This window comes from Pelophylax lessonae (genome assembly GCF_965119305.1).
Source record: "Pelophylax lessonae genome assembly, chromosome: 10".
Lineage (NCBI taxonomy): Eukaryota > Metazoa > Chordata > Amphibia > Anura > Ranidae > Pelophylax > Pelophylax lessonae.
Genome location: NC_138777.1, coordinates 12,201,058 through 12,218,039, shown reverse-complemented (window position 1 = coordinate 12,218,039; position 16,982 = coordinate 12,201,058). Strand labels below are relative to the sequence as shown.

The 16,982-nt window shown below is 44.8% G+C and overlaps 1 protein-coding gene across 1 annotated transcript in view; it reads left to right on the top strand.

Moving 5' to 3' along the window:
• Positions 1-16,063, top strand: part of DHCR7 (7-dehydrocholesterol reductase) — a 57,082-nt gene extending 41,019 nt beyond the window's left edge. Inside the window, exons 4-8 of the mRNA XM_082270289.1 lie at positions 1,128-1,218; positions 1,578-1,791; positions 4,843-5,047; positions 11,327-11,458; positions 15,423-16,063. Coding sequence (XP_082126415.1) covers positions 1,128-1,218; positions 1,578-1,791; positions 4,843-5,047; positions 11,327-11,458; positions 15,423-15,887 — 1,107 coding nt within the window. The 3' untranslated portion in view covers positions 15,888-16,063. The remainder of the gene's footprint in view (positions 1-1,127; positions 1,219-1,577; positions 1,792-4,842; positions 5,048-11,326; positions 11,459-15,422) is intronic.
• Positions 16,064-16,982: the final 919 nt, after the last annotated feature.

Here is a 16,982-nt window from a genome sequence, read left to right as displayed (position 1 = left end):
CTTTATTGTTAGCAAAATAGTTAAAAACTGCTAAAAACAGAAAATCAAAAAACAAAAATGTAGAGCCGCATACATTAAGTATTACAGGGTGATGCGGGACAAGCAAGGGACAATAGGGAAGGGGGAACTGGGACTGGAAATAGGAACAGGGGGGGGGGCAGATAAAAGGCAGCAGGGTACAAGGTACAGGTACAAAACAGGAGCAGGATCAGGCAGGAATTAGGTTTAGGATTAAACAGCAAGCAGTACCTAGCTAGCATGGCAAAACACTAAGGCTGGGTTCACACTGATGCGAACTGGTTTTCCCGCATCCAATTCGCATGACAGGAGACTCAATGGACCTGGTTCACACATCTCTGGGGTGGCTGTAGAGCGCATTACACAACCGTTCTGTGTGTTTTTGGCTCCATTTCAGGTCTGAATTCAGGCAAAAATTTGGGCCTGATTCCTCCCTGAAACAGAGAACAGGGACGCACTGGACCCCTGCTGTGAGCCACATCCGCACACAGTGTAAATGACAGGAGACTCAATGGAGCCAGTTCACACATCTCTGGGGTGGCCGCAGAGCACATTACACAACCGTTCTGTGTGTTTTTGGCTCCATTTCAGGTCTGAATTCAGGCAAAAATTTGGGCCTGATTCCTCCCTGAAACAGAGAACAGGGACGCACCGGACCCCTGCTGTGAGCCACATCCGCACACAGTGTGAACCCAGCTTGAAGCACAAGAGAGAAGGAACTAAATACCCTCCCAACAGCCAGCATCAGGTAAGGACTGATTATTGGGATCTGCTGGCTGCTGGGAGACACCCGCTGTTGGACACCAGAACTACAGGCTTCCACTCTGGGAACCACAGTGCTGCCAGCAGGTAATTCAAGTTCTGACATTATTTCTTCGTCATAGCTGGGTTTTTTTTGACCATCACACAAATGTATCATGAGTTGTAAATATAGTCATTTTTAGCAGGGGTTCCCTGAGACCTGAAAATTATTTCAAGGGTTCCTCTGTGTTGAACAGGCTGAGAAAGGCTGCAATAGACGATCATTTGTCCTGTATTTTGTCTCTGGTGCTCAGAAGCAGGGGATGGGGTTAACAGGAACTAATGATGATTTTTTTCTTTTTTTCCAGGTGTTCCTGTATATGGCACTTCCAGATGTCTGCAATAAATTTCTCCCAGGCTATGTCGGAGGTGTCCAAGAAGGATCTCGAACACCAGCTGGTAGGTCTAAATAACTGTTAAAGTAAAAACTGATGTCACGTAAAAAAAAAACAACTTTCTCATTAAATGAGACCCTTCAGAAAATTCACTCATAACTATTTTTTTTTTTTTTTTTTCGAGTGGAATAACATGCAGAAACATAAACCCAAAAAGTGTTTCATATAATATCCCTGGTGTCAATGGACATCTACTCCCAGCGCTTATATTCTCATGCTGATTTCACTATACTGAAGTAGAAAGCAAGAGCCTTCCAATCTGTTCCTCTCTATAGCACCAGAATATTCCATAGTGCTTTTCATTGTACATAGAACCCGATATTAGCACGCCACTGACCTCCATATTCTTCTCTTTCTCTCCAGGCATAATCAACAAGTATGAAGTAAACGGGCTCCAGGCCTGGATCATCACACACATCCTATGGTTTGCTAATGCCTACCACTTCCACTGGTTCTCTCCAACCATCATCATTGACAACTGGATCCCCTTGCTATGGTGCTCCAACATACTGGGCTACACCGTGTCCACATTCGTTATGATTAAAGCCTATCTCTTCCCAACTAACGCCAAAGACTGGTAAGAGCTCTCACATCGTGAACATTCAGAAGGGTCCTCCAATCACAACTGACATTTCAGTTATTGGGGAGGTCTGGTTGGCTTAGTCACCCTCTTAATTCTGATATGGGTTGGGGCCACCAACAGAAAGATCTTCCTGACTTCATTCAGAAGTTCTCAACTCTGGTCCTGTCAATCTCAAGGGGTTGGGAAATTTATTTTGGGTATTTCACACACTAATATCACTTAAATGCCACCTGGCAAAAAAAGATCAGAAGAAGGAATTTCTATACCGGGGACCAGGACTTTGGTGCTGGATCCTTCAGTGTAAAATGGGTTAATGTTTGATGCAGATTATTCCCCAGTATTGGGAGGTCTATATAAAAAAGGGGTTACATTTATACCAGGAAGGGTTAGTATTAGGATTATAGGGGTAGTGTTAGGGATAAAGTTAGGCATTATAGGCATTCACAACTACAACACTTGGCGTGGTGGACATTAGAGGATAAATCCGATCCGACTCTGAATATTCTAGTGAATGAGTTCTTGAGTGACAAGCTGATTGAGGGGACAAATCAGATCGGACCATTCTCCGCACATTCAAATTTGACCAGACTGATTAGACTATTTAAGTGTTAAAGTATGGATAGTGTTATGGTTACAAGGAGGCTTTTTTTGTTCTGCTAAAAGGGAGGGTTGGTGTTAGAGTTACAGGGAAGGTTAGATATGCAGTTACGAGGAGTTGGTGTTGAGGGTTAAAGGAGGGTTTGGTGATAGAGTTACATGGAAGTTCTCTGTAAGAGCGACAGTTGGGTGGGGGGTTACAGGGAAGGGTTGCTATTGGAAGGAGAAGATACAAGAAGGTTTGGTGTTAAGGTTACAGGGGAGGTTAGATATGGAGCTAGAAAGACTTGGTGCTGGGGTTAAAGGAAGGTTTGGTGATAGAGTTACAGGGAAGTTCTCTGTAAGAGCGACAGTTGGGTGGGGGTTACAGGGAAGGATTGCTATACGGTGGAGAGGTTACATGGAGGTTTGGTTTTAGGGTTCCAGGGAAGGTTAGATATTAAGCTACAAGGAGTTGGTGTTTAGGGTTAAAGGAAGGTTTGGTGATAGATTTACAGGTAAGTTCTCTGTAAAAGCGACAGTTGGGTGGGGGTTACAAGGAAGAGTTGCTATAGGGAGGAGAAGATACAAGGAGGTTTGGTGTTAAGGTTACAGGGGAGGTTATATATGGAGCTAGAAAGATTTGGTGCTGAGGTTAAAGGAAGGTTTGGTGATAGAGTTACAGGGAAGTTCTCTGTAAGAGTGACAGTTGGGTGGGGGTTACAGGGAAGGGTTGCTATAGGGAGGAGAGTTTACAAGGAGGTTTGGTTTTAGGGTTCCAGGACAGGTTAGATATTGAGCTACAAGGAGTTGGTGTTGGGATTAAGGGAAGGTTTGGTGATAGAGTTACAGGGAAGTTCTTTGTAAGGGTGACAGTTGGGTGGGGGGTTACAAGGAAGGGTTGCTATAAGGAGGAGAAGATACAAGGAGGTTTGGTGTTAAGATTACAGGGGAGTTGGTGTTGGGGTAACAGAGGGTTAGTATTAGGGCTACAGGAAGGGTTACAAGTAGGTGGTGTTGGGGTTAAAGGGAGGGGTAGTGTAAAGGGGGCCCTTAAGGGGTATACCATCCCTCTCTTCACCGGGAGCTCTGTTCTGACAACTCTGTTCGAGACAAGGCCATCTAGAGCCCTGGGCAAACATGCCAAACTCCCCCCCCCCAGATATATGATGAGCATTATGTGTTAGCAAAATCCACCCCCCCCCCCGCCCCTAGAAAAAACAATTGAGCACTAATCTGCATAATTACCCTCCCAGGACAAATCTGTCCTGACTGCTTAAACCCCCTCTCCAGGCACAAATACTAACACCCCCCCTCCCCTTCCAGCTCAAATCCTCTCTCTCCCCAACTACCCTCAGCACCTCCCCCTCGCCTCCAAAAAAATAAACACTCCTCCTAACACAAATCCTCCACTCCACAAATTTCACAACCTCCCCCACATTCCAAATCCCCCATCCTAGCACAAATACCCCCCCCCCATTATCTCTACTAGCACAAATTCCCCCCCCCCAAAAAAAAAAAAAAACAAATCTCCTCCTTCTGGCACATTCCCACTCCTCCCTCTACCATATCACCTCTTCTAGCACAAACACTCCAAATCAACCTTCCTAGCACAAATCCTCTTCCCCCATGCACCCTGCCAGCACAAATCCCCCCAAAAATGCCCTCCTAGTACAAATCTCCTAAATTTCTCCTTCTAGCACAAATACCCCACAATCCTCCCTACTAGTTCAAATCTCCCCACAAAAAAAAATCTCCTCTCTTGGCACAAATCCCCCCCCCCCCCTCTACCATATCACCTCTTCTAGCACAAACACTCCAAATCACCCTTCCAAGCACAAATCCTCTTCCCCCATGCACCCCGTCAGCATGAACCACCCCCAAAATCCCCCTCCCAGCACAAAAACCCCCTTCAAGCACAAATCCCCCCCCCCCCAAAAAAAAATGTCTCCTCCTAGCACAAATACCCCCAATCTTCCCTACAGGCACAAATCTACACTCCCCCTCAAAACAAATCCTCTTCTAGCACAAATCCCCTCCCCCATCCACCATATCACCTCTTCTAGCACAAACACACCAAATCCCCCCTCCTAGCTCAAATGTTCTTCCCCCATCCCCCTTCCCAACACAGATCCCCCCAAATCACCTTTCCTAGCCCCCCCCTCCCAATTGTCCCCTCTTAGAACAATTCTTACCCCCTGCTGCCCCCCAAATTCCCACCCAACACAAATCCCCCCCCAATCACCTTGTGGCGCCCCCATCTCACAGTGCCCAGGGCACCCACCCCTCCTGCCCACCCCATGGCCTGGCCGGTCCCTGCCCTGCCCTCCCTCCCAACCTCCCCAAAGCTTAAACTGAATATACCATCAGAATAGTAATGTTTTTAGAAAGTAAATCTGTTCCGCACACCCCAGTTCTGTGGGACTTTGGAAGATCTATTAATAATTGGTAATTTTCTGTTTTTGGCAGTAAATTCACTGGAAATTTTCTCTACAACTACATGATGGGGATTGAATTTAACCCTCGCATTGGAAAGTGGTTTGACTTCAAGCTGTTCTTCAATGGGCGGCCCGGCATTGTGGCCTGGACCCTCATCAACCTGTCCTATGCAGCCAAGCAGCAAGAACTGTACGGACAGGTCACCAACTCCATGATCCTGGTCAATGTTCTCCAGGTAAGTTCTTGGTCTGATGTGCCTGTGACTCTGTTTATGAAGGCTGAACACCATTCAGGAACATAGAAGTGTGATGGCAGAAAAAGACCAAATGGTCTATCCAGTCTGGACTTTTTTTTATCTATGGATACACCCATGTTTATCCCATACACGTTTAAAGTAAAATTAAGCCCTCAGTGTTTTAGGCGCTATTAGCAGATGATTTAATCACTTACTCCATGTGCAGCTTCCTTATTTTTAATCCTTGTCTATGTTCCAGTGTAAGCTGGTGCCATGACCACTGCCTGGGGTTTCCTACTTCAGGGTGGCTCCTTTCTCTTGCAGCATCCTATGGAGCCACCATAGGCGTAGCAATAGGGGTCACAGGGGTCGCAATTGCCTCCCCAGTGGCGTATCATCTATGGGTGCAAAGCGTGCAGGTCACCCATGATAGATACGAGCCTAAGGCGCTGCAGCTGCGCCTATTACTGCCCAATCTCTGGCCCCTGTCACAGACGATCCTGTGTGACTTGCTTCTCAGTCACGTAAAGATCTCTTGCTGGAGCTTCGGGCAGCTGTCTGGAGGTGGGAACTACCTCTCTGGAGGGAGCAGGGTGCTGATGTCATCCAACGGAGCCCCGGGAAGGAAAGGAAATCTGCCATCCCTGTGAGAAAGAGAGATTTGATTCTAAGGTGAGCTCTGTGAATTTAAGGAAGAAGGGGGACTTGTACAGACCAGGGGGGACTTGTACAAACCAGGGGGGACTTGAGCCAACTGGGAGGGGACTTTTGGGACTTGTATAAACTGGGGGGGGGGGGGGGGATTGTGCAGACTGGGGGGGGACTTGTGCAGACTGGGGGGAAACTTGCGCAGACTGGGGGGACACACTGAGGGGGGTTGTGCAGATTGGGGGGGGAGCTTATGCAGACTGAAGGGGCGGACTTGAGCAGACTAAGGGGGCAGTGGGAGTATCTTGGCGTGCGGTGGAAGCGGCGAATGGTAGTGGTCAACTTTTTCACCGGAGACCTCAAGCTTCGATGCCTCTGGGAGCCACCCTTGCATGCAGGGGCTAGAGTTGTGTCTCCTTACACTGTGTGCATCAACAGAAGCATACAGCCCCATAGACTAGGTTAGCAAGCCACTCCCCTGCTCCTCTCCCTCCCCTTTTTCAATCTAACAGGCTGGCATGAAAATGCTATGTCCATTGTTAAAGCTAACCTCCAGAAAAATGTTCTGGGTTACTAGGTGTTAAGTCCAACTAGGTGCATGCATCTCTTTTTTTTTTTTTTTTTTTTAATTTTAATTTTTAAGGAGCACCAGGAACATAAATCTTGCTATACTTCCAGTGCTCCAACGCTGGAACTCAGCCCCAGCAGCTGCAGAGTCGTCTGAGACCACTGTGCCCACCCCTCCCCTCCTTCTGACCAATCACAGAGCGGTTTGTGTTATGTTATTATTATTATACAGGAAAAAATAGCACCAACAGTTTGCACAGCACTTTACAATATAAAGGGAGACAATATACTGTAGTTACAATACAATCAACTACAAGAGGATTAGGAGGGCCTGCTCATAAGAGCTTACAATCTAATAGGATGGGGGTTATGTGAAACCATTTACAAAATACAAAGGCTTCTATGAATGGGCAGCAGAGGTGAGGGGCAGGCAGAGATGATGTTCGCGAGAAGGCAGTATCTCTCCTTTCAGAGCTCGAGGAGTAGATCGATATCCATTGTTAAAGCTAAACTCCAGCAAAATGTTCTGGAATACTAAGTGTTAAATCCAACTAGGTGCATGCTGCCTTGTGGACTTTTGACTTTATTTAAAAATTTGAATTTTTTTGGAGCACCAGGAACATAAATATTGCTATACTTCCAGCGCTCCAACTCTTGAACTTCTTGTCCCAGCCCCAGCAACTGCAGAGTCACCTAAGACCACAAGGCCCACCCCTCGCCTCATTCTGACCAATCACAGAGTGTTTTGTGTTATGTTAATTTTATACAGAGTTTATATAGCACCAACAAGTTGCCCATCTCTAAAGTCATTTTATCTTATTAATATCTTTGTAAGTCAGGTCCCCACATTGGTATATATGCAATATTACAAGTGCAGTGTCAACATGTAATACTAGTTATGACCACCAGAGGCCTCCACTATACAATTTTGAAAATTTTCTATATATTCTTACAGTGGGGAAAATAATTATTTGATTCTCTGCAGATTGTGTAAGTTTGCCCATTTATAAAGAAAGGGTCTATCATTTATATCCTAGGTGTATTTTAAAGGATAGAGACAGAATATCAACCAAACATCCAAACACATGATACAAATGTTATAAATGGAGTTGCAGTTCAGTGAGTAAAATAAGTATTTGGTCCCCAAGCAAACATGACTTAGTAGTTGGTGGAGAAACCCTTGTTGGCACAGAGGTCAGACGTTTCTTGTTGATGTTGAGATTTGCACACATCTCTGGAGTGATTTTTGTCCACTCTTCTTTACAGATCTTCTTTAAATCCTTAAAAGTTTCTTAGCTGACATTTGGAAACTCCAAGTTCCCTCCATAAATTCTCTATAGGATTAAGGTCTGGAGACTGACGAGGCCACTCCATGACCCTTAAGACCCCGTTCACACTGGGGCGATCCGACTTGCCGGGGCGACCTCACAGGTCACGGTGCGCAGCTCGCACCGCGACCTCGGAGCGGCCGGCACGGACTTCATAACATTGAAGTCTATGCAGGTCGCTCCAGGTCGCCCCAAAGAAGCTCCGGACCCTTTTTCTAAGTCGGAGCGACTTGTGTCGCTCCTATTAGAACGGGTCCACAGCTTCTCTATGGCAGGCGACCTACAGGGACCTGTCAGGCGACCAGGTCGCCTGACAGGTCGCCCCAGTGTGAACGGGGTCTTAGTGATTGTAAAGTCTCGTTTTTGTTTTTAAAAAAATAACAAACATGTTATACTTCCCTCCTTTGTGCAGTTGGTTTTGCACAGAGCAGCCCGGATTCTCCTCTTTTCGGGTCCTTCATTGCAGCTCCTGGCCCCTTCCTCCTGTCGAGTGCCCCAACAGCAAGCAGCATGCTATGGGGGCACCTGAGCTGAGCTGCAGTGCCATGTGTCCATTCAGATACGGAGCTGTTATTTTGCCCTGCCCCCTCTCTCCTGATTTTCTGACTTCAATTGACAGCCGCGGGAGCCAATGGTGTGTCAGCCAATCAGGAGTGAGAGTCCCGGACGGCTGAGGGACTCGAGGACATCGCTGGACAGAGATTGGGCTCAGGTAAGTATTATGGGGGCTGCTACACACAGAAGGATTTTTATCTTTATGAATAGAATGCACCTTCTGCCTCTACAACTCCTTTAATGTGCTTCTTTTTGAGCCACTCCTTTGTTGCCTTAGCGGTATGTTTTGGGTCATTGACCCATTCATGACCCATCTTTAGTGTTCTGGCTGAGGGAAGAAGGTTCTCCTCCAAGATTTTACAATACATGGCCCCATCCATTGGCCCCTCAATGCGGCAATGTCGACCTGTACTTTTACCAGAGAAAGAGCCCCAAAGCATCATGTTTCCACCTGCTTGACTGTAAGGATGGTGTTCTTAGGGTCATAGTCAGCTATTTTCTTCCTCCAAACATGGCGAGTTCCCCTCCTCAAGAAGGCACATGTACAGATATGCCAATGAACATCTAAATGATTCAGAGAAGGATTGGGAGAAAGTGCTGTGGTCGGATGAAACCAAAATTAAGCTCATTGGCATTCACTCGATTCGCTGTGTTTGGAGGAAGAAAAATGCTTTAGGGACAATCAGTGCGAGGCGAGAAAAGCAGATTACGGGCACTTCCATGTTTACATGTGATGGGCTGTGGTTGGACACATGGGTAAAGAGCCGCGTCATCGGCTCGTTACCGAGATTGGGGACACGGTGCTCCCGCGATCGCCGCGCTGCACAGTAAGACTGGATCACCCTGCCATCATTCTCCTATACGGGAGGTGGTTAAACACACAATGCCTTCATGGTCTAACAAGTACACAAAGGCGTGCGCACAGGGTGTGCCAGGTGTGCCTGGGCACACCCTAATCGCTCTGGGTTGCGCAGACTCCCCCTGCTTAAACCCCTGATATTTTACCAAAGTCCCCCTATGGGCCTCATAAAAAATGTGTAAAAATTTAAAAAAAAGTGTAAAAAAAAAGAATAAAAAATAAAATAATACAAATATAAAATACAACAATCTCTGTCTTACTGACACTGTTCACTGCTCTACTGACACCGTCAGTATGTATATATATATATATATATATATATATATATATACACATACACATACACATACACACACACACCCACACCCACACACATACATATATATATATATATATATATATGCGAACACATGTGTGTTTGAGCTTTGAGGTGCACACCTATGCTGAGCATGCATCTTTCGAGCACAGCACCAGCGCAGTACCCACACTCAGCATGCATCTCTTGAGCACAACACCAGCGTGCTATCTATACTTGAGCATGCATTTCCTGAGCACAGAACCAGCACACTGTCTGCGCTAAACATGTCTACCCTGAGCACAGCACAAGAGTGCAGCTCATACAGAGTATGCATGCCCTGAGCACAGCACCAGAGTGCTGCCTGTACTGTGCATGCAACCCCCTTGCACAGCACCAGCACACTGCCCATACTAAACATGCATACCCTGAGCACAGCATGAGAGCGTAGCCCCTATTGAAAATGCATGCCCTGAGCACAGCACCAGCACACGGCTTGTACTGCACATGAATCCCTTAGCACAGAACCAGCATTTTGCCTGTACTGAGCATTCATCTCCCTGGCACATCACCAGACTGCTTCCTATACTGAGCAAGCATCTTCTGAGCACAGCACCAGCTCGCCACCCATACTGAGCATGCATCTCCCTGGCACAGCACCAGACTGCTTCCTATAATGAGCATGCATCTCCTGAGTACAGCACTAGCTCGCCGCCCATACCGAGCATGCATCTCCCTGGCACAGCACCAGCTCGCCGCCCATACCGAGCATGCATCTCCCTGGCACAGCACCAGACTGCTTCCTATAATGAGCATGCATCTCCTGAGTACAGCACCAGCTCGCCGCCCATACCGAGCATGCATCTCCCTGGCACAGCACCAGACTGCTTCCTATAATGAGCATGCATCTCCTGAGTACAGCACTAGCTCGCCGCCCATACCGAGCATGCATCTCCCTGGCACAGCACCAGCTCGCCGCCCATACCGAGCATGCATCTCCCTGGCACAGCACCAGCTCGCCGCCCATACCGAGCATGCATCTCCCTGGCACAGCACCAGCTCGCCGCCCATACTGAGCATGCATCTCCCCGGCACAGCACCAGACTGCTTCCTATACTGAGCAAGCATCTTCCGTGCAGTGCACCAGCTCGCCACCATTACTGAGCATGCATCTTTTGAGCACATCACCAGTGCAGTACCCATACTGAGCATCATAGGCGTGCGCACAGGGTGTGCCAGGTGTACCTGGGCACACCCTAATCACTCTGGGTGGCGCAGATTCCCCCTGCTTAAACCCCTGATATTTTACCAAAGCCCCCTAATGGGCCTCATAAAAAATGTGTAAATATTATTTAAGAAAAAAAAAAAGTGTAAAAATAGAATAAAAAATAAAATACAAATAAAAAATACACCAATCTCTGCCTTACGGACACTGTTCACTGCTCTACTGACACAGTATATGTATATATATATATATATATAATATAAATATATATATATATATATATACACACACATACACACACACACACACACACACACACACATATGTGTTTGAGCTTTGAGGTGCACACCCTAATGCAATAGGCTGTGCACACCTATGCAAGAACAAGTCAACCACATGAACCCAACGAACTTGGAATCACTGGTGCTCAGGCATGAGTGTTTCCACACTATGGCAAATAATTCATCCAACAAAGTAGAGCTGGCAACTCAGTGACATCGATGTACATAAATCTTTTTTTAACTACATGGTGAGATCCAGTTAAAACACAGGCTTACGCATTTCAGCTATACAGCTGTATAGCCGAAACACGTAAGTCCGTGTTCTTGCTGGATCTCACCATAAAGTCAATAAAGATTTACGTCCATGGATGCCTCACAGTCCACCCAATCCCGAGTTATATCTCCTGAAGATTGCTTGGTAATTGCACTATATTTGATTTATTTGCATCTAACAAGAAACGTAAAACTTACCACACTAGGTATGTACACAAGGTGCTAACCATCCACTTTTGTCTATGCAGGCCATCTATGTAGTGGACTTCTTCTGGAACGAAGCTTGGTATCTGAAAACCATAGACATTTGTCACGACCATTTCGGCTGGTACCTTGGATGGGGAGACTGCGTCTGGTTGCCCTTCCTCTACACATTACAGGTAAGGAGGTAGAAGGGGCCAACTGCTTCAAGAGCTGGAACAAAATAATTTATTGAAGGGTCTTATTAAAGGGTCAGTCTACCCAGAAGTGATATTTCAGTCATAGATGAGGCCTTGTGGGCTGTATGAGACACTGGTTTCTCAAATGTCCTGGATACACCTACAGTGAGATTTCCCTTTGTTATTCCCAGTCCGGATGAGCCAATGGTTCATACAAATGCCAAAACTTTTGCCCGTCCAGCCCCTTGTTTTGTGGGAGCCGAGCATCGTATATATAAGCAGTATCTCTTCCACTTCTGTATATGACAGCTTCCTGCTGTCACTAGTCCCTAGGAACTGGTGACGTCACCGGGAATCTCCACCATGTAAGCAAAGGGGCAGGGATAGCAGTGACATCACCACTGGCCATATTTGGGCAATGATGTCACCACTATCTCTGTCCATTTCCCTATATATTCGGCTTGTGGTACCATTGAGATCGGTCGTATGTGCCGGGTCATCCTGTTATTTTTTTTGGTGAGTTGGTGGGCGGCTGTTGATTGATTGATGATGGACTTATAGTGAGGAACATTTTTTGGGTATTTTAATTTTTTTTAATAAAGGACTTGTCACAGGTTTGGGTGTCTTTTATATCTAGGTTACATTTTTTAGGGGTACTTATTTACTCGGGGGGCACCCTTATTATTAAAGGAGCTTCCAGATTCCGATAAGCCCCCCACCTCCAGGCCCCCAAAGCCAATGGCCAGGGTTGGGGGAAAGAGGCCCTTGACCTCAGTACCATGGGCAAGCTCCCTCACCATGCTGAGGGCATGTGGCCTGGTATGGTTCAGGAGGGGGAATGATCTCCCCAGTCCTTCCTTTTCTGGTTAGCCAAGCTGGATGCTCGGATGAAGGGTCTGGTATGGATTTTCTAGGGGACCTCATGCATTATATTTTTTTTTCGTGAGGTACCCCCCTTAACCACTTACCACCCAACGACCTTGCAGACTTTGAGTGGGGAATTTCTTAATGATGGGTGCAGCTACAGGCATGATTCAGATATCATCTTTTTTTCAGCAGGCGATTCCCTTCACCGTAAAAACAATCATAGTGGCAGCCACCACCACCATCCATCTCCACTAACCCCAGGGATTGAACTATCCTGCATACCTCCTAAAAAGACTACCTAAAGCCACAGTTGAAACTTTTTTCATAAGATTGAATGTACTTGACTCTTTCACTGGCGCAGGTCGAACGTTGTGTATAGTGGCTGCTCAGCTGCTTGCTTGAGGGACAACCTCAACCCCCTCCTGCCGCTCTCTGATGCTTCTACTGAGCCATAAAAGGAATCCACCGTGGCGGAAGTTCACCATAGAGAATACCACGGACTAGATGGTCCCCGGCCTTCGGAGGCTGGGTGCAACATTATGACATCACATCACATTCTGCCTCAGCAGTTGTAAACACTGCTGTTGCCTCAGGCTGGGAAGCCAAGATTTTTTTTTTTTTTTTTTTTTTTTTTTTTTTTTTTTAGGCTTTCCAGCCTAGAGGTGAGATCTGGGGACATATAGACCCCAGATCTTGCTGTAAAGAGGACCTGTCATACCCTATTCTTATTACAAGGGTTGTAATAGGAATAAAAGCGATAAAAAAAATAAAACAAAATGTAAAAGGAAAGTGTCAAAATATAAACATAAAAGTAAAATAAAAAATAAAAAAAGCAAAAATATAAAATAAGCGTCCCTGTCCCCGTGTGCGCACTCGCAGAAGCTAACTTATATGTAGGTTGCGCCCGCATATGTAAACGGCGTTCAAACCACACATGTGAGGTATCACCGTGAATGTTAGAGTAAGAGCAATAATTTTAGCTCAAGACCTCCTCTGTAACTTCAAACAGGTAACCTGTAAAGCGTCGCCTACCGAAGTTTGCCACCATTCCACGAGGGTGCGCAATTTTAAAGCATGACATGTTAGGTATCTATTTACTCGGTGTAACATCATCTTTCACATTATGCGAAAAAAATCAGCCTGACTTTAGAGTTTTGCCTTTTTTTTAAATAATGAAACTGTTTTTTTCCCAAAAAAAAACAAAATTGAAAAATTGCTGCGCAAATACCGCGCGACATAAAAAGTTGCAATGACCACCATTTTATTCCCCAGGATCTCTGCTTTCTGGCAAAAAAATTATGAGTTTTACACGTATATAAATAGTTATGGGGGGACCCGTAGTTTTGGGGAAACCCAAAACTATTTTAGGAAAATACAGCATTATGGCCACTAGATGGAGCTGGCGATCATAGGAAATGAACATATTAAAGATATTACATTGTGAATGCTGGGACATTTGCACAGCAAACTCTAGTAAATAGTTACAGGGCGACCCGTAGTTTTTTTGAAAACCAAAAACTATTTCAGGAAAATACTGCATTATGGCCACTAGATGGAGCTGGCCATCATAGGAAATGAACATATTAAACATATTACATTGTGAATGTTGGGATATTTGCACAGCAAACTTTTGTAAAGAGTTACAGGGGGACCCATAGTTTTGGGGAAACCAAAAACTATTTCAGGAAAATACTGCATTATGGCCACTAGTTGGAGCTGGCGATCATAGGAAATGAACATATTAAACATATTACATTGTGAATGCTGGGACATTTGCACAGCAAACTTTTGTAAATAGTTACAGGGCGACCCGTAGTTTTTTTGAAAACCAAAAACTATTTCAGGAAAATACTGCATTATGGCCACTAGATGGAGTTGGCCATCATAGGAAATTAACATATTAAACATATTACATTCTGAATTTTGAGACATTACACAGCAAATGTTTATAAACAGCTACAGGGGAACCCATAGTTTTGGGGAAACCAAAAACTCTTTCAGGAAAATACTGCATTGTGGCCACTAGATGGAGCTGGCGATCATAGGAAATGAACATATTAAACATATTACATTCTGAATTTTGAGACATTACACAGCAAATGTTTATAAACAGCTACAGGGGAACCCATAGTTTTGGGGAAACCAAAAACTCTTTCAGGAAAATACTGCATTGTGGCCACTAGATGGAGCTGGCGATCATAGGAAATGAACATATTAAACATATTACATTGTGAATGCTGGGACATTTGCACAGAAAAAGTATATAAATAGTTACAGGGGGGACCCGTAGTTTTGGGGAAACCAAAAACTATTTCAGGGAAAATACTGCATTGTGGCCACTAGATGGAGCTGGCCATCATAGGAAATGAACATATTAAACATATTACATTGTGAACGCTGGGACATTTGCACAGAAAAAGTATATAAATAGTTACGGGGGGGACCCGTAGTTTTGGGGAAACCAAAAACTCTTTCACGAAAATACTGCATTATGGCCACTAGATGGAGCTGACCATCATAGGAAATGAACATATTAAACATATTACATTGTGAATGCTGAGGCATTTACACAGCAGACGTATATAAATAGCTACAGGGCGGGGACCCGTAGTTTTGGGGAAACCAAAAACTATTTCAGGAAATTCAGGAAAATACTGCATTATGGCCACTAGATGGAGCTAGCCATCATAGGAAATTAACATATTAAACATATTACATTGTGAATATTGAGACATTTGGACAGCAAATGTATATAAATAGTTACGGGGGAACCCCTAGTTTTGGGGAAACCAAAAACTCTTTCAGGAAAATACTGCATTATGGCCACTAGATGGAGCTGACCATCATAGGAAATTAACATATTTTTATTTATTTTTTTATTAACATATTAAACATATTACATTGTGAATGCTGGGACATTTGCACAGCAAAAGTATATATATAGTTACGGGACCCGTAGTTTTGGGGAAACCAAAATGTTATCAATGCTATTTTTGTTTTTTTGTCTAAAGTTTCACTTTAAATTCACCCATAACTAAGAACTTTCCATATGGTTACAAAATGAATAAATAATATGTTTTTTTTTTTTTTTTCCCAGGGTTTATATTTGGTGTACAACCCAGTACAGCTCTCAACAGCAGCCGCTGCAACAATTCTTCTGCTCGGGCTCGTTGGGTATTACATCTTCAGGATGACCAATCATCAGAAAGATCTGTTCAGGCGCACCAACGGCAACTGCGTCATCTGGGGCAAGAAGCCAAAATTCATTGAATGTTCTTACACGTCTACCGACGGCAAGAAGCACCACAGCAAGCTCATGATCTCCGGCTTCTGGGGGGTGGCGCGGCACTTGAACTACACCGGAGACCTGATGGGATCTCTGTCCTACTGCCTGGCCTGTGGGTTCGACCACTTACTGCCTTATTTCTACATCATCTACATGACCATTCTACTCGTCCACCGCTGCATCCGTGACGAGCATCGATGCTCCAGCAAGTACGGCAAAGACTGGAAGCTCTATACGGATGCCGTCCCGTATCGATTGCTGCCGGGAATATTTTAATTGATACAGTTCAGGGGGAAACAATGGATATTCGTGGTGGAGCTGTGAAAGTACTGTTCTTATTGGACAATTTTTGTTTTACAAAGCATACAAAATTTCATTTTCTATTTAAAAAAAAAAAAGATATATCTTGGGTTGTCAATGGCATAATTGAATCTGAAACTTTTTGAGAAAAAACTGTTTGAGAAAATAAAAAAAGCCAGAAACCTCATAATGCCTTCCTTTTCGGTAAATCCTCAGCTGCAATTTAAAGCGTAACTCCACTTTTGTTGAGAAAAAAACATTCTCCTCTGGGTGATCTCTGTACATTGCAGGGATTTTAACAAACTTTGTTGCAGATTCCTATCTTTTGTTATTCATTGTTTGTTCCTCTGTGCTGAGTGGGGTCAAATGGGAGTGATTTCATAATTATCTATCAGCTGTGGCAGCTGCAGGGCTCTAATGAGGAAATCTGCTGGGCCTGCATCCCTTGAGACGTGTTCCTATTGGGAGTATCTCACCAAAAATGACATTTTGGTTGCAGGGGATGCCAGAAATATGACTTGAATCTTAGTGCAGACTTCTGGGAAAATTGGTGAGCCAATCACACAAGAAGGAAATTAGGTTTCTGGGGGTGTGGTCAGTATATATTCTGTGTACAGAACAGCTCCAGGCAGCCAATGAGGGAATCTGCTGGGCCTGCATCCCTTTAGACGTGTTCCTATTGGGAGTATCTCACCAAAAATGAAATTTCTGTTGCAGAGGATGCCAAAAATCTGACTTGTATCTTAGTGCTCACCAAAAATGACATTTTGGTTGCAGGGGATGCCAGAAATCTGACTTGTATCTTAGTGCAGACTTCTGGAAAAATCGGTGAGCCAATCACACAAGCAGGAAATAATGTTTCTGGGGGTGTGGTCAGTATACATTCTGTGTACAGAACAGCTCCAGGCAGCCAATGAGGGAATCTGCTGGGCCTGCATCCCTTTAGACGTGTTCCTATTGGGAGTATCTCACCAAAAATGACAATTCTGTTGCAGAGGATGCCAAAAATCTGACTTGTATCTTAGTGCTCACCAAAAATGAAATTTTTGTTGCAGGGGATGCCAGAAATCT